This window comes from Rhamphochromis sp. 'chilingali' (genome assembly GCF_963969265.1).
Source record: "Rhamphochromis sp. 'chilingali' genome assembly, chromosome: 6".
NCBI lineage: Eukaryota > Metazoa > Chordata > Actinopteri > Cichliformes > Cichlidae > Rhamphochromis > Rhamphochromis sp. 'chilingali'.
The window spans coordinates 13,996,390-14,020,901 of NC_137933.1; the positions used below are offsets into that span (position 1 = coordinate 13,996,390).

Sequence of the window (24,512 nt, forward strand, 5' to 3'; positions counted from 1 at the left end):
TTGGGTTTCGAGCCGATCTCAAAAAGGATGTTATTTGAAATGACTAAAAGAGAGAGAGTGTGTCAAATTTTAGAATTTTTTATTTTATTTTAAAACAATATTTGAGTAATGATACAATTTTAAGATCAGTCAAACATTATGTGTGTCATCGGGGAGGAGTTTCATATTTGTGGATCTGCTGTGCAGTCAGAGAGGAGCTCATTTTGCTGAGGGATCGCAGGAAATGCGTGTGTTTGATGTCTGAGGCTTCCATGTTCCCGTCCAGCAATGCCAAAAGAGCAGCCTGAGGAAAAAAACAAAAGCAAAACAAACAGATATTTTCAGTTATTTCAAATCTATCCGCCAAGAAAGGATTTTACATTTTACAAGTCTAAGAATTCATTTCATAAGTTTATGTCACCTCTTTGCAAAGATTTTCCAGGTCAGCTCCAGAGAAAAGCTCGGTCTTTGCTGCGAGATCCTCCAGCCGCACATCGGCACCCACAGGCATACGCTTTGTGCACACCTTCAGGACAGCAAGTCGAGCCTAAATATTAGAAAGTGAGGGTCATTAAACACAGATACGCTGACAGGAGAGGCGCGGTTACTTTATTTTAAATGACCTCTTCATGTTGTAAGTCTTTCTTACAACATTGCTGGTATATGTAATATATTTTGTCCTGTTTTGAGAAGTCCTTTACCTCATGGTCTGGTGGTGGGACATAAATGATGTGATCAAGTCTGCCGGGCCTGAGGAGGGCGCTGTCTAAACAGTCAGGTCTGTTTGTGGCGGCTACAACCATTACATCTTTGTTGCACACTTCCTGGCAGTCCAACTGTCAAACAGTTAAAGCACATAAAGTGTTGATTAAATTATGAACAGATGGATGGATGGTGTGTCACAATGAACTGCAGGATGGTATTATGTCCTCTTTCATAAAGGATGCTCCAGTGTGTCCTCCGCTAAAAGCTGTAATAAAGGAGCGTTTAGCGCATCTTTGTTACTTCCTTTAGTATCTGAATTCAAAAAGCTCTTATTATGACCGCCACACATCTACCTCACTCATTAAGAAACCGACTGATAGTGTTGACTGATCTTCAGGGCAGTTACTTTGGAAAGCTGTAACAGCAAAAACCATTTATACAGAATCAGCTTTACGAGTTTGCCTCAAAATAGGGTTAAAAAAAAAAAAAACAACTTTTAAAAATTCAGCTGTTACAAGCAAATGTGGAAATTTTGGGGGCGATAGGAAAAGGGTAAAGCCAAAGATCAATAGATGTCAACCCCAAACATCTGAAGTCTACCCCTGAAAAAATCTGTGCTATTTTTACATTCACCTGTGTGCCACGAAAGCAAAATGAAACAAAACAAATTGGAAATTCAAGAGAAGAACCAGAAGCTGACCTGCTCAGGTGTGAGACTCTCCTCGACTCCCTCTGCCTGGAGGATCTTCTCCGTCCCTCTCCTCTCATGAGTCTTCAGGCCGATCCCATCCATCTCGTTGAGGAGCACAGAGAGAAGACGAGTCTGTACGCTGTTTGGTGTTTGACTGTGTGACCGTGAGCCAATCAGTGAGTCAATCTCATCGAGGAACAGGATGCTTGGAGCGCAGGCCCGGGCCTGATGAAACAGCTGCATGGGGACAGACAGACGCAGGGCTTAGTGGACGAAACACAAGGGAGGACACAATCATTAATGCTCATCTGTTCGAGATTATAAAAAGGAAGAACCTGAGCTAAAGCCTTCTCTGAATCTCCGACGTAGGGAGAGTAGAGGTCAGCGCCACTGACAGACAGGAAGGCACAGTTGGAGGAAGTAGCGGCAGCTTTGACAAGCGTCGTCTTTGCGCATCCCGGAGGCCCGTACAGCAGCACACCTCGAGGTTGACACAGACCTAGACGAACAAAGGCTTCAGGGTGCGCCATCGGCCACTCGATGCTCTTTGACGTGGAGACAATGAGGGAAAACAAACCTCCAGTAATAAGGTTTTTTCTCCGAATACATAAATGTGCATTTTTGAGCAAAGCCACTCAATTAGCTACCTGTCTTAGTTTGAGTTTGACGTCATCCAGGCCTCCAATTTGCTCCCAGGTCACCGGAGAGAGCTCCGTCCTGCCCATGCTGCTCCTAAGGCAAGAGGGACGCACCGACTTCAAAGCCTCATGAAAGTGCTTCATTCTCACCAGCTGCTCCCCTGAACACTGCAGACAGTGACAGAAACAGCAACAGGTTTTTACAGCTGTCATCCACTCAGTCTCCCTATTATTTCCTATGTAATCTTTCACACATCTAAAGAACACATTCACTGTGAGCCTTTTGAGATGAATTTCTAAATGTGATTCTTATTCAGGCTTCAACTTTGACTTTACAATTACAACACAGCTGCACAATTTGCAATAAAGTGAGTCGTTCCTGTAGCAAAAAAGCAAAAACTAGTGTTTTGTTTCGCTGTGACAGGTCGCTGTGGTTACTTTGGAGTCTTCCCGTATAGCGTGCATGGCGGCCTCCCGGCACAGGGCACTGAGGTCTGCTCCCACGTAGCCTGTAGTTGTTTGTGCAAGCGCTGTCAGGTTCACACTGGGACACACAGGCATCCTCTCACACAGGACAGACAAGATGGCCTTTCTCTGCTGCAAGGTTGGAGCTCCGATTATAATCTGTGGGAAAGGCGAACACTCAGAGACTAACGACTCACGTACACATATCTGCACCAACTCACCGACCTGGACATTTATTTTATATAAAAGTAAAAAAGGTACATCTTGCCTTATAATCAGAAAAAACAAACAAAAAAACCCCAGCTGAAACCAATTGAAGAATTACAAACGTCATCAAATGTCATCTTTCTCAAGAAAAATTAAAAACACTGGATCCGTGACAGTGAGCGGACACGCACCTCTCTGTCAAATCTTCCTGGCCGGCGCAGTGCTGGGTCTAAGCTGTCGGGCCGGTTGGTGGCTCCGACGATGAGGAAGCGGTCAGACTGATTCATCCCGTCCATGAGTGTGAGAAGCTGAGCAACCAGCCGGTTCTCCGGTGCCGACGAGCTGGTTCTCCTCGGACACAGAGAGTCCAGCTCGTCTAAGAACAGCACACAGGGACCCTCATCTGCTGCCGATCGAGCACGCTCGAACACGGCCCGCAGCGTCTCCTCGCTCTCACCCGGCCGAGCCCCCACCACCTGAAATTATTGTTCAGAATTACTGGTAATGCATTTACATGCAAAATGCTTCGTGTATTACGAGGAACATTAGACGGCATCAACATTATGATGAGGTGTGATTAGTATCGTCTTTTTTACCTCTGGCCCTCTGACCACCACCAAGCTGGCTCCCACCTCACCCACCACTTGGCGGACCAGCAAGGTTTTGCCTACACCTGGAGGCCCCACCAGAAGCACCCCTCTGGGACAGGATACACCGAGAGAGCTCAGTGTGCTTGGATAGAGAAGTGGCAGCTTCAGCATCTCTCTAAGTGATGCAGACACCTAAAATGTTGTAAAAAAGCAAACAAACAAACAAACAAACCAAACAAACAATCAAAAAGCCCACACACATTAGGTGCTGTACAGTGGGAAAGAAAATGCTGTAAGGTGTCATTTAAATTGATTCACCTCCTCCAGCCCCCCCAGCTGCACCGTGTGCCGCTCCTGCAGCTGACTCCTGTAATGTCGGAGTGTCTGGACGCCAGCAATCTCAACAGCAGTCTTCGAGGTGATGAATCCAGCACTATCCGACTCTGGACTTATGCTTTCAATAACAACATATTTGATCTCTGTGTCGAAATCCTCCAGGTTTATTAAAAACCCATCATGGACACAAACACCTTTCAGCGTGTCTTTTACGAGCTCATGAACAAGGCGATGCGGTGTGCGTTTCCTGAAATCGACACTCTGGACTATCACGGTTATCCTGACGCCTTTCAGTTTGGAGCAGACCACAGGTGTGAGCTGAGCGGGGTCCAGGCTCAGGTGCGAGGGGAGCTCAGAGAGAAGACTGGGGGAGAAACATTTCAGGTCCATCTGCAGGAAGCCCTCTGCCAAGTCAGCCCGGGGCCAGGCAGTGCACAGGCAGCTTCCTCCGGAGACAGACACCAGCAGAGGGGAGCCCAGGTGCACACCCAGCGCCGACATCATGCCCGGACCAAGCCTGCATCTCTGAGAGCCCCGGTCTGATGGATCCACGGAAAGCAGCCTCAGAGGCTCCATACTCCACCTGATGGGGAAATAGAGACAGACACGCACGTAACGTTAGTGAAGCAGAGAGACGAAGCAGAAACTCAGAGGCAGCATAAAACTTCACCGTGGCTACATGCTACATGCTAGCCGTTAGAGCTTCTTTTAGCGGCGCTAAATGGACAAAACTCTGATTAAGATGGGTCTAAGCCAAAGAGGTTTAAGTACCGGAAACGGCTGAAACCAGCCGACAGCAGCCAAACAATCAGAAATAAAATGGGTGATAATACCAACTATATACTACACAGAACATATCAACTCCTACTTTACTGTTTACAAAATCCATGTGGCATTAAAATAACAGGGCCAACCAAAACAGCCTCCTGCGTGAGGTGACGCTAATCTTCCGCGTCTATACTTTACTATGTAAAAGTCTTCTTCTAGGAAATACAGTATATAAGACAAAGACAGTTTTTAAAATTTTCGTGAACATAAAAGTCAATATTTGGAATGTTTAGGAATCTTTATTCTTCAACACAGTCTGAACTATCTTAGTCAGGTTTTCTTGTGATTTCTTTACGTAGTCTTCAGGAATAGTTCCCCAGGCTTCTAGACAGACATTCAAAGCTCTTCTTTGGATGTTGGCTGCCTTTTGTTCTGCACACTGCTTCAATAATTTAGAGGTCCAAGCAACTGAATGGTCACATGAAACTCTCACGTCCTGTGTGAGGCCTTTGCTGTTTCCCCCCGTTTCTTAAGGACATTATTTTTTAGATATAATTTGTCTGCTGCATTTGTTTTTTTGTTCTTTTTAGGCCTGTCACTTCTTCTGTTGTTCTCCACTTGTCGATCTAATTTTATGCCTGTCAAACTTGTTATCTTTGGCTTTAATTCATAAATTCAACCGAACAAATGAGAACAAATGATGTGTTTTGTGACAGGCTGCTGGTCTAAACTCTCCAAAGAAAAGATTTGAAATCGGTTCTTTGCTAAATTGTCTGTAATGTGTAGGCACAACGCTGGTTCATCTCTTGAGTAAGGTGCCTTTTTATGCTTTTTCTTTTCTTTTTTTGCCTTTTTATGTTTGAATGATTCATAAGTCAGAGTTAGGTTAGCTTAACAAAAAACACTTCTCTGAAAATGGTCAGGTTTAAGGATTGGAATGAAAATAAGTGAAAAAGAATTTGCCATAAACAACAATCATTAGAAAACTATGGATAAGATACTTTAAAAACCCTACCTGCTAAAAATGACCTATTATTGTGTGAATAAATGTTTGGCTACATGTTTTGTACTGAGGTTATTCCTCAAATATCAAGTAAACATTAAAAAAGAATAATATAATATAATATAATATAATATAATAATGATTTTATTCCCGTAATTACCATTATTATTAATTGTTCCTATCTATCTATCTATCTATCTATCTATCTATCTATCTATCTATCTATCTATCTATAATGCAATTATGGGATTTTATGTAAATATAAATGTAAATATTAATTTATAAACCGATAAGATTGCATTATCACGTGACAGGGACTAACAAAGAGAGGGAGCAGTAATAGTTTTTGCCGTCCAACCATTTACAGGTGGGACAGCGTTCTTTGACTCTCTGGCGTCACCTTGTGTGCAGAAACGAAAATGCTCACTGGCCTAATTAACAACACCGACACCAGGTAGTCCCCAATTACTTGTGCCCAAGATAGACTGAAAGTGTTTGTTCTTACTGATACTGTTTTAACAGCTACTTTATTGCACAGTAAGGACCATAGCCGGTCGGTTCATCCGCTCTAAAATAAAATGACCAGCCAGTGTCTTCCTTCCCGGGCGTTTTAATCCAGCCCTTAATTCTGTGGGAGTGTGGCAGTGTATCAGCCTGCGCAGGGCCTGAAGGAGTTTAGCTGCTTCAGAGGTGGTGATGACTGAAGTCACGTGGGCTTACTATTTATACTCAAATAGTCCGGCAGTGATAAGGAAACTGTGGAAGGTCGTCTGTCTCTCCTTGCAAGCAGACGGGAAGGATTTTGGGGGTATAGGAACCTCGCAGGTGACACTGCTGTGAAACCCGCTCTTTCTGGAAACCTGAAAGGCAAGTGTGAGAACAAGCAAGTCCATCAGCCGGTCTTTGAGTGTGTGACTAGATTACTGGAGAATGAGGAGCAGTGATTTGAGTGTGATTCAGTAAAATGAATGAATGAATGAATGGGAGGGAAGGTAAACAGCAAAACGTTGTTGTGACTCAGAAATCAAAACATCAACCAAAGTATGACAAGTTTCCACAGTCATGTGTTTTGTTTTGTCTTTCTGGTTGTGGCATTATTTGTCTTTATATAAGACAGACCAACATTTGTAAACACCACATTTTTTCCAGTCTTGACTGTATCTGAGCTGTCCCCCCTCCAGCCCCCCCTTTGTTATCTGCACACTGGTTGCTCTTCTCCGGCTCACAACAACCAGGCCACACTTGGCACACTTTCCCCCCTGTGCCGTCATAATTCCAGTTCTCGCGAAGAGAAGCCTGGAGTGTGTAATCAACCCTGTGCTCTGCATGTGTGTGTGCGGCTGAAATGTCACTCTGCTGTTTGTAGGCCTCGCAGCACGCATAGTCTGAGTGTGTGACTTGGGGAAAGGGGGGCCCGGGACTTGCTTTGAGGGTATTTTTAAAAAATTATGTTCTTTTTTATTTGACTGTAGATGTAGTGTCGCCTTATCGCCAACCTCTACTTCTCCTTGTTTGTGTTCGTAATCAAGAGCTTAGTAGGAGCCTCAGGGCGGACGCTCAGCAGCCATGTCGACCCTTCTCCGCTGCATCTGTAGCTCCTCTGTCATTCTGTCCCAGCGAGGGGTCCATCTGAAGTTCCCTGGAAGGAGGCATTTCAGGACTTTCCCTGTGTTATGGGACCAAAAGGCCTCCAGAGGTAGGAAATTTACAAATCTCTCTGCTTCACAGAGGACAGGCTGGGCTTGCGTGCTTTCTCGTGTCTGACTTGAGGAATGAGAGCGTAACGGTTCACTCAAGGACAAGCTCCGGCCGGCCAAAGGAGTGGAAAACTTCCACTGCAGATCACAAACTGTTTGCAGCAGGTTGCTAGAGATGTTCTCAAAATAGGGAAAGCTGCTATAAAGCAGACGGCGGCTTTGCTCGTGAGAGCTGCTAACATGTGAGAGCGGACGAGAGGTCAGTTAAAGGTGACCTGTAAAAACTTGACAGCAGTGCGGCTGATTCTGATGACAGCCTTTTGTGTATGGAGCCTGTGCTGTGTGCGAGGCACACGGCACAGAGTGCTCGTCAAAGTTTTGAGTTGCTGAAATCTTTTGAGTTTGACTTTGGAGTGTGTCTGCATAGGACTGCAGGGCCTCTGTGTGTGTGCTGGCCTGGTGCCAATCACCTGCTAATAATGTCTCCATGGTGGCGAGGTCACTACACCATGTAGGGAGAGAAATGTGTAACCTGACACTGTTTCCAGCAACGCAAATCTCAGCTGTACGCGCATGCCTGCTGCGTTGTTGCGTAAAAGAAGATAAACTTATGTCTTGTGCATATTTTTTTTGTGTGTGACAAGTTCCAAGTTCTTCACTCTCGGCTGCATTGTTTTATTTCCCCCTTTTTCTTTTTGTTTTGTTTTTTTGACCTCAGGTGTGCTCTACAAGGACCTGGTGGTTGGAGTTCCTAAGGAGACGTTACAGAATGAGCGTCGCGTGGCGCTGTCTCCGGCTGGGGTGCAGGCGCTGGTCAAACAGGGCTTCAGGGTGCAGGTGGAAAGCGGCGCCGGGGACGAATCAAAATTCTCCGATCAGCAGTACAGAGATGCTGGAGCCACCATTACTGATGTTAAGGGAGCCCTCGGCTCAGACTTGGTCCTTAAGGTTCGTACCCGGCATGCTTTGGGCCGCAGATCAGACTCTTCTTTGCAGCTTCACAGCTCAGAAACCGTAATCACCAACAATCTTCTTAAGGCCTCATACTATAGACTCATCTCAGTGCAGCATCTGACACCAATGATCACTTTGAGCTTCCTGATATGTTCCAGTCAAAGTAACCACTCTCCTCTGGTTTGAGTAATCTGTATACTTTGTGAAAATGAGCACTGATGTTTTGATTTGCTGCTACATAAGCAAACTAGATCCACATATCTGTCAGTTATATTTAATTGTGAGTGGAAAATAGATTTTTTTTTTTTTCTTTTTAGGTTCGAGCCCCCAGTTTGAGTGAGGTAGATCTCCTGAAACCCAAATCCACCCTGGTGAGCTTCATCTATCCAGCACAGAACCAGGAGCTGATGAATAAGCTGTCACAGAGGCAGAGCACTGTGCTGGCCATGGATCAGGTGCCCAGAGTTACCATTGCACAAGGCTACGATGCACTCAGTTCCATGGCTAACATTGCTGGGTAAACAAAAATGTATTTTTAAGTCCAGATTTCATCTGTTTGTTTAGTTAATGTAAATGTGACTTGAGTTTTTGTTATGTAGGTACAAGGCTGTGGTTCTGGCTGCCAACCACTTTGGCAGGTTCTTTACTGGTCAGATTACAGCTGCAGGAAAAGTGCCTCCAGCTAAGGTAATAGTCTATGTTTTACTCAACCAAGCATGATCTATTTCGACAGTCAGTACAGCGTTTTCTTTCCTTTCAGTATACTTAAAATAAAAAATGAAGTGTGAAGTGAAATCTTGGTACATTTGGATGTTTCTGTTGTAAACAGGTCCTGGTTATTGGAGGTGGAGTGGCTGGTTTGGCAGCAGCCGGGGCAGCTAAGTCAATGGGAGCCATAGTCAGAGGGTTTGATACCAGGTATAAGGTTGGCAACGCCTCAAACTGCAGGCTTATTAATGATGGACAGAATTTTGCTGATAGGCTGGCTGCTTCTTGACTTTCAGGCCAGCTGCTCTGGAGCAGTTCAAGTCGTTTGGGGCTGAGCCTTTAGAAGTAGACCTCAAAGAGTCTGGCGAGGGTGTTGGCGGTTATGCCAAGGAGATGTCAAAGGAGTTCATCGAGGCTGAGATGGCTCTTTTTGCCAAGCAGTGTAAAGAGGTCGACATTATTGTCAGCACTGCCCTGATTCCCGGTGAGTCACATCGGTACTTTAAGCCACTTTTGCCTTTATCGTTTGGCATCAAAAGTTTCATCACTATTTGCTTTTATTTCATCTTTTCCACAGCAACACTGAACGTCAATTAGAGATAAACATATGAAATATTGCTCTGCAAGTGTGCTGAGAATTTCACTCGCTGTTGGCTTATTTTATTTAATCTAGCAGCTAAGGACTCAGTAGGCTTCGTGGGAGTTGGTCCTAAACATAAGCAACGTATAATTTTATCTGTTGACACTTGAGTAAATTGTCTGCTAGTCTGCCCCTCACTCATCACTTTCAAAAGAGGTGGCGATGGCGAAAAGCCTCCGCTTTGGACTTTGCAACTAGATCTAACTAACCAACGTATGATGGCACAGTGGCCTCGTCCAATTTTTCTATACTGTCTATGGCTTAAGCCCCATCAACCCCATAATGTCGCTTTCATGAGGGTCACTACATCTTTAATACGGATTGACTATCCTCTTTGTTAGACAGCATGATGCTGTTTGATGCATCTCATTCCTTTCTACCTGTGGTCCTATGCTCACTCAGGGAAGCGTGCACCCATACTGATCAAAAAGGAGTTTGTAGAGTCTATGAAGGATGGCTCTGTAGTGGTGGATCTAGCTGCAGAGGCAGGGGGCAACATCGAGACCACAAAGCCCGGACAGCTGCATGTTTACAGGGTATGTTTTGGCCTAGCTTGCACATTTGGATAAACTGGATAATTTTAAGGAATGCAAAAGATGTATTTCTGATTTGGGATATATATGATTTATTTATGTATGAATAATGTACTTTTTTGTTAACTAGGGAGTAACACACATCGGCTACTCAGACCTGCCCAGCCGCATGGCCACCCAAGCCAGCAGTCTATATTCAAACAACATACTGAAGCTTCTGAAGGCCATTAGTCCAGACAAGGAATACTTCCACTATGAGCCCAAAGAAGAATTTGATTATGGAACAATTGACCACGTCATCCGTGGGACTCTTGTTATGAAGGTGGAGTTTTGTTTTTTTTCGTGTGACTGTCTCCTGTCAGCTTCCATCCCCACTGGCATCCCTCCTTCCCTCTCAGCATGCGCTGTCAGATCCTGTCATGCTTGGCTAGAGCGCCAATTGAGTACCAAAACAGAGTCCCAGCTGGGAATAGCTCAAGTTGGATCCCAGCAAGAATGTTATGAACGTTTCAAAATACACTTTTCCAGGAATTTAGCTTTGACACATTGTTTATGGCAGAATAAGCACGCAACCTCAATAGGACATATCAGCTTACCTCTTGTTACACTAAGCATTATTCAGCCCCTTAAAAGAGAATTTCTTTCAAAACCACTGCTAACTGGTTTGTGATTGCTTTTTTGTTTAGCGTAATCCCCTGTGCCGTCCACGAGTTCGTGTTCGAGAGCTCACCCACTGTGTGAAAGTCTTGCTGTCTGTTTCTCACGCAAATCTTTTGTGGACTCCTCTCTCCTCACTCTGGTCTTCTTGTGTGTTTTCTGGTGCATTCAGGAAGGCAAGAACATGTTCCCATCACCCCTTCCAAAAACAGTCCCGCCATCGCCGGTGAAACAGAAAACGGTTGCAGAGTTGGAGGCCGAGAAAGTGGCGTCCGTTTCGCCCTTCAACCGCACCATGACCTCTGCTGGTGTCTACACTGCAGGTTAAACACAAACACAGAAGTATTCAGACTTCTGGGACATTTGGCTTCACTGAGAGGATTTGTTCTGTGTAAAACATTAATTTGTACTGAAATTAAAGCATGCAAATAATCCAATTAAAGTAAAATATCAATTTTCACTATCTTTTGGTTTAAATCAGGGGTGTCCAACTCCAGTCCTCGAGAGCTACCGTCCTGCAGCTTTTAAGCGCATCCTTGTTCCAACACACCTGAATCAAATACTGGCTTGTTATCAGACCTTTGCCAAAATGGATGGCATGCTGAAAAGAGGTAATCCAACAATCTGATTCAGCTGTGTTAGAGTAGGGACGCATCTAAAACAGGGGTAGACAACTCCAGGCCTCGAGTGCCAGTGTCCTGCAGGTTTTAGATATCACCCTGGGTCAGCACATCTGAATCAAATGATTAGTTCATTCCCAGACCTCTGGAGAACATGGGCTGTATCCCAATTCAGGGTCTGCAGCCTTAAAGTACGCAGCCTCAACGATCCTCAAGGGCCGCGTACTTAAAGACCGCTAAGGCCGGAAGTGCGAGGCTTGTGAAATGGGACGGTCTAGCCTCCGTTGCGCTGCCCAGGTTGCCTAGCAACCATGATACTAAATCATACAGCTTTGTTTGACAGAAATGAAGGAGAAAATCTTTTGTTCATTTCTTTGTTTGTTTCTACATGAGCTTTGATCATTCTCTGTAAGATTAAGGTCAGCTATTGAACGGCGTATATTTTAAAGTAAAGGCTTTAAAACCAAGTTAGTACAAACGTCACTAATGTCACATAACTTTGCCGACATGTGGCCAGCAGTAATGTTTTAATGTTCTTCGTTATTAAACATTTGCACATAAATAAGTGACATGATATTCAGTACTTGAAGTTTACTCTTCGGGCAGCCCTCATCCGCCGTTTGTTAGGAGAAAATTTAGCCATTTGAATCAGCTGCGTTGGATCAAGGACACATCTAAAACCTGCAGGACACTGGCACTCGAGGCCTGAAGTTGCCTACCCCTGATCTAAAAGCTGCAGGACAGTAGCTCTTGAGGACTCAAGTTGGACACCCCTAGTTTAAATGGCTTGTGTTAGTGTGACATTAATATTAGACAAAGATAACTTAAGTAAATGCAGAAGTTTTTAAATGATTATTTCATTTATTAAGGAAAAAAGAATAGAATAGAATAGAATAGAATTCAACTTTATTGTCATTGCACATGCACAGGTACAGGGCAACGAAATGCAGTTTGCATCCATCCAGAAGTGCTTTAGTGATATAGATATATTACAATATATATTAGCAATAGTATAGATATGTAAGTATACTACAGAAATGGGTCTATTATGGTATGTTATAATGTACACGGTATGAAGTATGTTGTGAATATTCTATAACTAAGTATGTAAAGGCTGTAGTGAGTACAAGCTATGTACAGGCTATGAACAGGATATAAATATGAAAAACTATACAGAATATGAAATAAATAACTTTACAGAAATCTGAGATATACAAAAAGCTACCCAAACCTACCTGGCCTTTCAGGTAAAAGTTAAAACAATCTTTGGAAGATCTGAGTCCAGTTACATCTGGCATACACAGCCTTTAATGAAAAGAACATCATACCAGCAATCAAACATGGTGGTGGTAATGTAATGGTCAGGGGTTGCTTTGCTGTTTCAAGACCTGTACAACTCGCCATAACTGATGGAACAATGAATTCTGGTCTCTACCAGAAAATCCTGAAGGAGAATGTCTGGCCATGAGTTTATAGCCCAAAGCTCAAGCACACTTGGGTTATGCAGAAGGACAGTGATCTGAAAACACACCAGAAAGTCCATCTGTTGATGTCTTAAAAAAACAAAATGAAGGTTTTGGAGTTGTCTAATCAAATTGTGGACTTGAATCAGATTTAGATGCTTGACCTTAACCTCCTAGGACCTGGCATCCACATATGTGGACATCACATTTTGGGTTGTCTAGACCAAAATACTAAACTTTGCTCTACAAGGGCCTGATATCCACTTACGAGGACATCATGCTGCCACTGTTCAATCGAAATTTAATGTGAATGTCCTCATATGTGGCTCTCATTTTTCTCAGAAACAAAAATCAGTTAAAAAAAATAAATTGCGTAACTCTTTGTTGTTACATTCATCAGCTCCCAATCAGCCCAAATGGCAAAGCGAAATTACAAATGCATACCATGAAGTTTGGGTCTTAGGAGGTTAAACAGGTTATTCGTGCTCAAATCCTCCAATGTGGCTGAATTACAATTCTGCAAAGAAGAGTGGGCCAAAATTCCTCCACAGTCACGAGAGACCCATTTCCAGTTCTTGCTGCCAAGGGTGGCTCAACCAGTTATTACATTTAGGGGGGAGGTGGTTTTTCACATAGAAGTTTCAGGTAGGTTGGGGTGGCTTTTTCCCCCTTAAAAACCTGTTTACTCAGGTTATCCAATATTAAAATCTGTTTGATCTGAAACATTTGGGTATGGCAAGTATGCCAAAAACTAAGAAATGTAAAGTGGGACTGCTTTTCTACATAATGGATATGTGCTGGAAACCTTTGTATGTGGACAAGAAAAGCAATTTGCAATTTAAGCATGTCTCTTTGGGATTTCATTGTAAGATTCATGAGGGGAAAAATCCTTTACTTTCCAGTCTGACTTTGTAATTTTTCCATTTTTAAAACAAGTCATTGTAACAGATCTTACTGTGACCTTTGGAAGCCCCCCTGTAACTGAGCACGGCGATGAATATATTTTTCAGTAAATCCAAACATTTCGCTTCACTTCTTTCAGAGAAACTATGAATCATAATAGCTGGTAATAAAACGACATGTTTATTTGTCTTATTCAGTTATTCCATTCCTTCAATGGTTAAGAAGGGACTGGAAACCAAACTTGAAACTACAGCAGCAGGGAAAGCACAAACATGGCAACAGCAACACTGCCTTGCTCTGTCTCTCTCTAGGCCTGTCTACCTGTCTGGCTCTAGGCATCATCTCGCCCAATGCTGCTTTCACTCAGATGGTCACCACCTTTGGTTTGGGTGGGATAGTGGGATACCACACTGTGTGGGGTGTGACCCCCGCTCTGCACTCACCTCTCATGTCCGTCACCAATGCCATCTCAGGTCAGAACTCATTAAAGTCATGAAAATCTGTATAGATGTGGTGATATTTGAGTGATTCCTTTTTATTTGTTAACAAATTCTTTTCTGTCAGGTCTGACTGCGGTGGGAGGCCTGGTGCTGATGGGTGGAGGTCTCACACCTTCTTCCCTGCCCGAGAGTCTTGCTCTGGCTGCTGCCTTCGTTTCCTCCATCAACATTGCTGGTGTGACATTCAACACTGGACACAAAAATGGCTTCAGTGAACATAAAAAATTTCCCACCCAAACAAATGAAAACGGCTAATTCATTCATTTATTTCTGCACCTGTGCAGGTGGTTTTCTGATCACCCAGAGGATGCTGGACATGTTTAAACGGCCCACCGACCCTCCTGAGTACAATTACCTGTATTTGCTGCCTGGGGCTACATTTGTTGGAGGATATGGAGCCTCTGTGGCTGCTGGGTACAGCATCGAGCAGGTGAGACGATGCACATCATGTCATCTCACTCAGATTTGTTTCCACTGACAATCCCCTACTTAATGTAATGTGCATTAAGTAGCGTGACAGTGAAATTAATTGTTTGTAGAGCAGCGGTCCCCAACCTTTTTTGTGCCACAGACCAGTTTATGTCTGACAATATTTTCACCGACCGGCCTTTAAGATGTCTTGGATTTGTTGTACTAATCAACAAAATAAAACCTGTACTGGTAGCAAAAAAGTTTTATTCATAAGACACTGGAAAAGACTGAGGGAAACCGACTTAATGATAAAAACCCTGAAAACCATAAATTTCACACCCGAGCCATAACTCTCGCGGACCTGTACCCAACGACTCATAGACCGGTACCAGTCCGTGGCCCGGGGATTGGGGACCGCTGTTGTAGAGTAGATGGTACTCTGTCTGGTACTTTAGTGTGGTGACCTCTGCTTGCTAGAAAGTGCATCTAATTTCATGTATAAATTTGTATCTTACAAAATGAAGATACCATGAAATAAATGCATAATTTAATTTTTATATTTATTAGACTGAAACTGAAATATTATGTTAACTTTAAATATGGCTTACCATATATGAACATAAATGCAGTTATGTCAGTTTAATAGAAAAGTTAAGCGCGATCAAAAAAGGATTTCAAATACAGAAATGTCCAACTTCTGAAGAGTGTGTTTGTTCTTGCTCTCAGTACTGGATTGTTGCATGAATTACTGCATCAGGTTGCCATGGAGGCAATCCGCTTGTGGATCTGTTGAGTTGTTTCTGAAGCCCATGCTACTTTGATAGCTTGTCTGTATTGGATCAGGTGTTTCTCATCAGGTCAAGTTGTCTGGCCCGTCTTGCACAGTAATAACATGGTCAGCAGGCCATTTGGTACTAGTTTTGGCACGGTGTGAAAGTGACGTGTCCTGCTGGGAAAAGAAAATCAACATCTTCATAAAGCTTGTCAGCAGATGGAAACTTGAAGCTCTCTAAAGCCTCCTTGCAGACAGCTGCACTGACTCTGGAGTTGATAAAACACAGTGGGCCAAACATCAGCAACACTGGCAGATGATGTGGCATCTCAAACCATCAGACTGCAGGAAATTCACTCTGGATTTCAAACACCTCGGCTTGTGTGCCTCTTTGCGCTCCCTCCAGACTCTTGGACCTTGATTTAGAAATAAAAAGTGAAATTTACTTTCATCTGCAAAGAAAGGCTTCGGACCACTGCACAATAGTCCAGTCATTTTTTAGATTGACCCAGGTAAGATGCTTTTGACTTTGTCTCTGATCTTTGTTTGATCTTAGGAAGATCAAACCCCAGCCTCAGTCCACTCGTTCTCCAAAGCTCTTGAATCAACTTCTTTTTTAACAAACCTCTCAAGGCTGCAGGCGTCCCTATTACCTGTGGACACTTTTCTTGTTACTACCACACTTTTCCATTTCAGTCAACTTTCCATTAACGTGTTTTGATGTGCTATATTAATGACCTTCTATGAAAAGAGTCAATGATCCTGCTTGAGAAGAGACTCAGTGATAATCATCTATACAAGTGTCCAGTCAGCAGTCTTCTCCATGATTGTGGTTGTGTGTATTAAGTAGGCTGAATCATTTACAGGTATTTATACTGTTCTTCTAATGACATATTTTTTTGAGTCTACAATATATAAAATTTTCACTTGTTGTAACTAACTGATGGGAAATACTGAACTTCTTTTAAATATTTGAATTTTCTGAGATGCATCTGGTTAGAGACCGCCAAGGTGAAGTGTTTGGGCATGCTGTACTGGGAGGATCTCTCAGCTGGTTTTGGAACGATGCGCCCTAGAGAACCTATTAAGCTTTTTATATATATTTTTTTCTCTCACATAGATTCTGTTACTGCAGTAGTGGATGCGTTTTAAACATGTTTTTTTCCCTTTCTACTCTTGGCTCTGCATGAGTCAGTGAGATGGGGAAACTCTCATTATGGTCATGTCAGGTACACAGTTCTGGCTTGAGCACAGAAACCAACCCACCTGCTATTCAAATCTTTTCTTTGAGGGAGTTCACTGTGGGGCTGTATCAAGGCCTGGTAGAGGCTATATAGGGATTTTCTTTAAGTGTGAGCCATACAAAGATGATAAGTAGAATGTAAGACTATTTTAAAAAAAAAAAAACAAAAAAAAAACAAACAAACCCTGTAGATTAACAGACTGGGTCCACTTTGATGTCAGGTCTAGATCAGAAGCTTTCATTTAATTGGGATTACCTCTCATCTTTAAACTAATTTTCATCCTGCTTCTCGATTCTTTGATGACTTATTGATCCATTCTCAACATGTAGCTATGATAAAATGCTGATTCTCACTTTTTCTCCTCAGATGATGTACTTGGGCTCAGGTTTGTGCTGTGTCGGGGCGCTGGCCGGCCTGTCTGCCCAGAGCAGCAGTCGCTTGGGGAACGCCCTCGGCATGATGGGAGTGGCAGGGGGCCTTGCTGCCACCCTCGGTGCCCTCAAACCCTCACCGGAGCTGCTGTCTCAGATGTCTCTGGCTATGGCCGGTGGGGGAACCCTGGGTAGGTGGCTCCATGCATTCAACTAAAATGGATATAATATTGTGTTCACTGATATTTCTTTACTTAAACTGCCCCCCAAAAAAACCTCTTGTGCTGCAAAATGCCCACTGTAGCTTCACAGCGCTTCTAATTTCATCTTATAACAACTCAAGCGGTATGCCCTGCTGTTTCATTGGGTCATGTGAAGGAGACTTGCAAATAACGTAGCACCTCAAGGTTTCAGTTTTCAATAAAAAACAAATTGATCAAGTTTCGGCATGACTCCTCTGAAGTCTAGCGGTTTGTTTCGTTATTAGCTCCTCCTAGCTAATTCATAACATGCATCAATCACTCTGTTGTACATGTTAATCGTAATTTAAGAAGCAGGAAGATGAATGGCAGTGTAATCATCCTAAGAATGAGCGCATACACACAGCATTAAGAGCCGCTTAGTTTTCAAGAAAACGCAATTAAATCCTCAACTTTGAACTCCTGGGATTACCTTTTGAAGAACAGGCCCCATAACTAGAAGCAGGTGTCTGCCTTTTAACCATTTTTTCCCCTTTTTTCTTTCTTCTTTTTTTAATTTCATGTTTTTTTTTTCAATGCCCTAAATGTTTCTAGCAGTCAGACTCTGCCAATGTGCATGCGAAGTGTAGTTCTGGTGTTTAACTTTTTTTTGGCTGCTTTTTTAAATTTTTTTTTTTTTTTAAACTTTCTTCATATCTCAACTACAGGTCTGACCATTGCCAAGCGTATTGAAATCTCAGACTTGCCCCAGCTTGTGGCAGCTTTCCACAGCCTTGTGGGCCTGGCGGCTGTTCTCACATGCATTGCCGAGTATATGATTGAGTACCCTCACCTGGATACTCACCCAGCTGCAGGTGTGCTCAAGACTGTGGCTTACCTGGGCACTTACATCGGAGGCGTCACATTCAGTGGATCACTGGTGGCCTATGGCAAGCTTCAAGGTAATCGATCTGACACTAATCTCTCATTTGCACATTGTCAGTCCATATCTGACGAGGTCAGTCCCTGTCAGATCTGACCATAGCTCTTCTTATTACACACAAATCTCTATGAAAACACATCAGGTTGTCTGGCCGGCTGCTGATTGTTCCTTTCATCTACTGAAAGCCAAAGATCCCCTCTTAAATCCAGGAGTTTCTGTGTAAGTGTCAGCACTCTCTAATTTGCGCTTTAGGCCGACCAATCAAGAGGAACACATGAGAAGCTCTCTGGTAATTTGCCATGGGAAGGGCAGGCCAGTGACTGGATGGCTGTGGTTGGTAGAGGGTTGCTGGCTGATTTGTGGATGAGACAGATGCTCAGACAGCTGATTAGAGGCTTTCGCAGATAAGTCTGAGGGTTCAAAGACACCTGACACTGGTTAAAGAAAAGCACGCTCACTTGTTTTGTCTTGTTCCTTTTAAACCCTACAAAAGTGTGAGAACAGTTTCTCTTCCCTCTCTGAAAAATGTGTTTTTTGGTTGTAGGTCTTTTGAGCTCTGCCCCCCTGCTGCTACCTGGACGGCACATGCTGAATGCCAGTCTGATGGCAGCATCTGTTGGAGGCATGGTGCCCTTTATGCTTAGTTCCAGTTATGGTACTGGCATGGGGTGCCTGCTGGGAGTGTCTGGGCTTTCCACTGTCATGGTGAGTTTGTGACCATTATTAAAGCTGCCAACAGGCAGGGGGTGGGGGGGATTGGCAACATCTCTTTCAGTGAATTTACATTTCAGCAGTTGATTTTTAATGTAAGAATTGTTTTAGCTAACTTGGAATATGTTAAAATACTTGTTTGTTTTTCTGATTCAACCTGTCATAGGGTGTAACGCTAACAGCAGCCATCGGAGGTGCTGACATGCCCGTGGTCATTACTGTGCTGAACAGCTACTCAGGATGGGCACTATGTGCCGAAGGCTTCTTGCTTGACAACAATCTCATGACAATTGTTGGAGCGCTGATTGGCTCCTCTGGTGCAATCCTCTCCTACATCATGTGTGTGGTGAGTAGATGCACATTTCCAGCATTATGCATGAAGTAAAAGGATACAAACGTGTCACTGGGCTGCTTCTTCCTCAAGGCTATGAACCGCTCCCTGCCAAACGTGATCCTGGGCGGGTACGGCACCACCTCAACATTGGGTGGTAAGCCCATGGAGATTGTTGGCACTCACACCGAGGTCAATGTGGACCAAACCATTGACATAATCAAAGAAGCCAACAACATCATCATTACTCCAGGTACACACTGTTTTACAGATGTCTCGAATGTAATTTTCAGCTTTGTCATTGGTAACTTTTTCTAACCAACCAATCTGTGAAACTGATCTTTTATCAGTTTGTTTCGTTTAATGTAGGTACCTATATTACCACAATAGTACCCCACTTGTAAGTGACTGTATTTAGTTATTAGGTTGCACTATCTAGTTTGATTAGCAGTGTATCCGACCATCCAAAAGCAATGGACAGTGCACAAGAGAGGTGAAGAAAAGGGTTCAGGCAGGGTGGAGCAGGTGGAGATTTAGGATAGTGGAAAGACTGAGATGATTTTTGACAGAAAGATAGCAGCAGGAGTGAAAGGAAAGGTTTACAAGATGGTAGAGGGACCTGCTGTAATGTATGGTTTGGAGACTAGGAAATAGGAAGCGTAAATGGAGTTGGCAGAGCTGAAGATGCTAAGATTTTCATTTGGGTACATCAGAGGAACAGAGCAGGCTGATCAGCTTGGAAACAAAGTTGGAGACGCAAAGCTGATATAGTTCAGAGATGGGCAAAAGAGGAATGGTGGATATATTGGACAAAGGATGTTGAAGATGGAGCTACCGGGCAAGAGGAAAAGAGAAAGACCACAGAGAAGATTCATGGATGTAGTGAAAGACATGCAGAGGGTGGGTGTGACAGACGAGGATGCTGGGGAGGGGTGAGATAGAGGCAGATGAATTGCTGTGGCGACCACTAAAGGGAGACGCCGAAAGGAGAAGAGAGAGGGAGAGCGAGAGAAGAAGAATCCTGTGTCGTCATGTTGGATCAAGTGAATGAAGACCCTATTCATAAAAGCCTAGAGGTTAGACTTTCTGGCATCTACAGGCTGATAGGGAAAATGTGCTGTTTTATTTTTGTTTGTTTCCCCCCAACCTGCTGGTGATAACCTTGCGCTGCTCTTATATTTAATGGTGGCAAAATATGGTTGACCACAGCAATCTAGTGACCAAAGCTATTCTAAGGAGGTTTTTGGTGTAACACCCTGTTTGATTGGGGAGGGATTCCAGGTTGCAGCGAATGAAGATACATCATTTCTTTTAATTTTTTTTTAAAATGACGAGTCATTGGGCCATGTCCAATATGGAGAACAACTTGAGCATAATGCACTAAGAAAATGCATAATAAACGTCTACTGTGTATACTATGTAACATGCAGGTAAAATAATGCAATCTTACTCACTGAACTGGATCTTGGATTTTATTTAATTTTTTTTAATTGGCTGTCTCAGAGCGTGCCATATTATTTATCAGATAAGCATTACAAATGCAGGGCTAAAGGAAGGATGTCAAACTCATTTTACATTGTGCCACGTACAGCCTACTTTGACCTTAAGTGGGCTGGACTGGTCGAAATCCCCTTTGTTTATTTAAGAGACTGATAATGTCCTTTTAAAAAAAAGATTGTAAAGCATAAAAACGGGAAGTTTCTGTGATCTGCTTATCTATTAATTTACTTTGGTATAATCGATGTGGAAGGTCTTTATTAGTAGGAAAAGCTGTAAGTCTTTTCCATAGCTGATTCGGTGGGCTAGCTTGGATTCTTTGGCTGGCCAGTTCTGGCTCCCTGGGTCTCACGTTTGAAGGGTTTCCAGCAAAATGAATTAGCTGAGGTGAAGGCCAGCAGACAGATATATAGCCACCTGTAATGGCATCTATGTGTTAATGAAGCCATGTCTTTAAGCTCAAAGATTGAATTTAAACAGATGAGTTAAAATGGAGACAAAGTGTTTTGGTATGTCTATTTCTTTGTGTTAGCTTCAAATGGCCATTTAAGAAACTGTTTTTGGCACTCCAACATTGGTTTCAGGTGTGTTGTGTTATCAGTTGTTAATTCAATCAGAATCAGAATCAGAATACTTTATTGATCCCTGGGGGAAATTATTTTTTGTTACAGTGCTCCATTTTAAACCAACATTAAGACAAGACAGACAATACACTAACTAAGAATAGTACAATATATACATATATATACATACATACATACATAAGTCACTCATAAATAAATAGTTGGAAAAGAAACATGTGTAGTTGTAGCAGCAAACAGTGTGTTAAGTGGATGCGTTGTACAGGGAGATGGCCACAGGCAGGAATGATTTCCTGTGTCGTTCAGTGGTGCTTTTCGGTAATCTCAGTCTCTCACTGAACGAGCTCCTGTGACTGACCAACATGTCATGGAGTGGGTGGGAGGTGTTATCCAACATTGTCTTTATCTTGGACAGCATCCGCCTCTCCGACACCACCTTGAGGGAGTCCAGCTCCATCCCCACAACATTGCTGGCCTTACGGATTAGTTTATTAAGTCTGTTGGCATCTGCGACCCTCAGCCTGCTCCCCCAGCATGCAACAGCATAGAGGATCGCACTGGCCACAACAGACTCATAGAAAATCCTCAGCATTTTCTGGCAGATGTTGAAGGACCTCAGTCGCCTCAAAAAATAGAGACGACTCTGGCCCTTCCTGTAAAGTGCTGTGGTGTTTTTAGCCCAGTCCAGTTTATTGTCAATGTGTACTCCAAGGTATTTATAGTCCTCCACAATGTCAACACTGACCCCCTGAATTGAAACAGGGGTCAAGTGTTTCCTTAAGTCTTAATTAAGTCTTAAGCAGACATGAAGAGCAGGTAGCAAGTTAGATAACACTGTGCTTCATCCAAAGTTTCCTCATTTTTGAAGTCCTTAGCTATAAGTTGTTTCATCTGGGGAATTTTTTTTTTTTTTTTTAGTGCTGCACAAAAAATTATGTAAACTGATATAAACTGTTAGAATTTGGGCTAAAGCCAGCTTGCAATCAGTGCATTGGAAGAATGCTCCACCATGATTTATATTTTTCTTCAAAGGTCAGCTACTTTTGTCATTTGCCACTTTGTCTGTAAGCAAATTTTGGTGGAAGCTTTAAATCTTCTACATAAGTAGAAAAACTTTTTTCCCCCAGTTGTGGGTGGAGACGGTGCTGGAAACAGATGGAGCCCTTTAGAGACGGGTGTAGACAGGTGTAGAAAGAAACTTGGACTAACATAAGAGATTTATATTGGTGCTCCTGTCAGTAGATGGCGTGGAGTCCAAATGTCATTTTTCAGATCATTAGTTTAGATCAGTACCATCATCTATCTCCCACATAACTGCTTTCACCTGACCAAAAAAACCAAGCAAAAAAAGTTGCTCTGTGAGATCAAAAACAGCTCTGGGAAAGCCCAAATGTTTTGCAGAGTACTTGGAAATGGTCAGGCATCTGATGGTAGCGTTTTCATTAAACTCAGAATGCTGAACTGTAGTGACCACAAGAGGGAGTAGTTTGTTCACAAACTGTCCACGGGGCCTAAATAATGGTGGTTTGGATTTCAGAGTGTGAGATAATGCCCACATCATGATTTATTAAGCAGAAAAGCCAGACTTGTCTGACAAATGAGTAGCTGTTGAACGGCCTGTGCGAGAGGAACCACTCCGTGTAGCTTGGATACCAGGATTGCTGTTTTTTTTCCAATGGCTCCGAATTGGTGCAGAGACAGCTGTGTGGTCGAACATGCTGGTTTGATTAGAGAAACAGTGAAAAATCATAAGGGCTATTCGGTCCAGACTCTCCATGTGCTGTCAACAACAAAGCACGGCAGTGAGGAAACAGAAGGCTCCGGCTGTTTGGGGAATTATAGAAGATACAGGATACAAGTCACTGGCTTGGAAAAACTCGATTAGGGGTAATGCTGAACTCTAGAAGGTACCTGACCACCAGGGTTAAGCAGGGGTTATGCAGACAGAGGGTAACTAGCTCTTTGCACGCAGGGGACCCCAATGCACACCACACATGCAAAAGTTTTCCTTAGAAAAATGTCTCTCAGACTTTTGGCTGCTATGATTTAACACAGAGAGGAGTCTTGTGGTGGTGGAGGACAAAAGAAGGAATGAAGGGTGATGAATATGTGGCTTTACTGTTGTCCTGCAGGACTGCTGTGCCTGTCATTTAGAAATGAACAATAGCTGTGAAATGCTTATCTATGACCAGGCACCCATCCAATAAAAGAAAAGCTGTTTGACAGGAGACTCAAGCAACCTAAAGGGATTATGGAGTATGTAGATAAGATATAACCATTATATTCCTACTAAGTTCAAGAGGCCAATTTGCTCAGCTATTGCAAGTTTCTATATTTATGTTGTTAGGTTGGGGTCTGTGTGCGGCCAAAGCCCAGTATCCTATTGCAGATATGGTGAAGATGCTGAAGGAACAAGGCAAGACTGTGAGGTTAGTTTGTACACACGTGTGTATATACACACACAAGGCAGGACATTCTTTTATCAGTGTGTGTGTGTGTGTGTGTGTGTGTGTGTGTGTGTGTGTGTGTGTGTGTGTGTGTGTGTGAGTGAGTGACAAGTTTTCAGTGAAAAATCAGTGATGTGCTGTAACATCTCCAACAGGTTTGGCATCCACCCAGTGGCCGGTCGTATGCCCGGCCAGCTGAACGTACTCTTGGCCGAGGCTGGCGTTCCCTATGACGTGGTCCTGGAGATGGATGAGATCAATGACGACTTCCCAGGCAAGCTCCGTTTTTAAAAATAAATTCTAGAAAGATCTGTTATATTTACCGTTACACGTCACTTTGGCAGGGAGGTGTTGGATTAAATTACTCAATTGATTTGTAATAAACGCATCCGTTCCTTTTCATCTGCGCTTGAAGTGGCCACATGTTATGTCTGGATACTTGGATGTGCCAAGTTATTAGGACAACACTCATTGTTTTCTTAGCAACCAGGCACGCAGGCTGACACACATGGTTCTGTTTATGGTGGAGGGAGATTAGTGCAGCGCCGGAGTTTGAGTTCATCCGCCTTGTGCGTAAACGTGTAAATGTTTATGACCCACAGAGACAGACTTGACGCTGGTCATCGGTGCCAATGACACGGTGAATTCGGCGGCGCAAGAAGATCCCAACTCTATAATTGCTGGCATGCCGGTCCTGGAGGTGTGGAAGTCCAAACAGGTTGGTCTGCCTTTATTAGATGAAATGTGTTTGAGGATATAGTACCAAAATAAGAAAAATCTAATCATATACCACCTTCTTTTCTTACTATTACCACCAGGTGATAGTGATGAAGCGTACTTTGGGTGTGGGCTACGCTGCAGTAGATAACCCCATTTTCTACAAGCCCAACACATCTATGTTGCTGGGAGATGCCAAGAAAACTTGTGACAGTCTGCAAGCAAAGATCCGAGAGACCTTCTACTAATTA

At 43.3% G+C, this 24,512-nt stretch overlaps 2 protein-coding genes across 5 annotated transcripts; one reads left to right on the forward strand and one right to left on the reverse strand.

Moving 5' to 3' along the window:
- Positions 1 to 62: 62 nt before the first annotated feature.
- On the reverse strand, positions 63 to 5,417 carry afg2b (AFG2 AAA ATPase homolog B). The gene is made up of 11 exons (XM_080884487.1): positions 4,383 to 5,417; positions 3,594 to 4,194; positions 3,282 to 3,467; positions 2,877 to 3,161; positions 2,452 to 2,637; positions 2,023 to 2,181; positions 1,711 to 1,920; positions 1,385 to 1,612; positions 681 to 815; positions 401 to 526; positions 63 to 283 (listed from the first exon to the last, which is right to left on the reverse strand). Exons 2-11 carry the CDS (start codon positions 4,185 to 4,187, stop codon positions 146 to 148), a joined length of 2,247 nt encoding a protein of 748 aa, XP_080740613.1. The 5' UTR covers positions 4,188 to 4,194; positions 4,383 to 5,417; the 3' UTR covers positions 63 to 145.
- nnt2 (nicotinamide nucleotide transhydrogenase 2) lies at positions 4,106 to 24,512 on the forward strand. Of its 4 annotated transcripts, XM_080884484.1 has the most exons (23): positions 5,617 to 6,249; positions 6,749 to 6,814; positions 6,912 to 7,078; positions 7,798 to 8,027; positions 8,351 to 8,550; positions 8,633 to 8,720; positions 8,863 to 8,951; positions 9,038 to 9,225; positions 9,784 to 9,917; positions 10,045 to 10,236; positions 10,744 to 10,894; positions 13,869 to 14,030; positions 14,122 to 14,232; positions 14,342 to 14,487; positions 16,851 to 17,046; positions 17,763 to 17,996; positions 18,522 to 18,682; positions 18,855 to 19,034; positions 19,113 to 19,272; positions 23,445 to 23,526; positions 23,700 to 23,818; positions 24,147 to 24,262; positions 24,363 to 24,512. In XM_080884484.1, exons 3-23 carry the CDS (start codon positions 6,949 to 6,951, stop codon positions 24,507 to 24,509), a joined length of 3,216 nt encoding a protein of 1,071 aa, XP_080740610.1. In that variant the 5' UTR covers positions 5,617 to 6,249; positions 6,749 to 6,814; positions 6,912 to 6,948; the 3' UTR covers positions 24,510 to 24,512. The 4 variants fall into 4 exon arrangements, with proteins under 4 accessions (XP_080740612.1, XP_080740610.1, XP_080740611.1 ...); XM_080884486.1 differs by lacking the exons at positions 5,617 to 6,249; positions 6,749 to 6,814 and adding an exon at positions 4,106 to 4,228; XM_080884485.1 differs by lacking the exon at positions 6,749 to 6,814.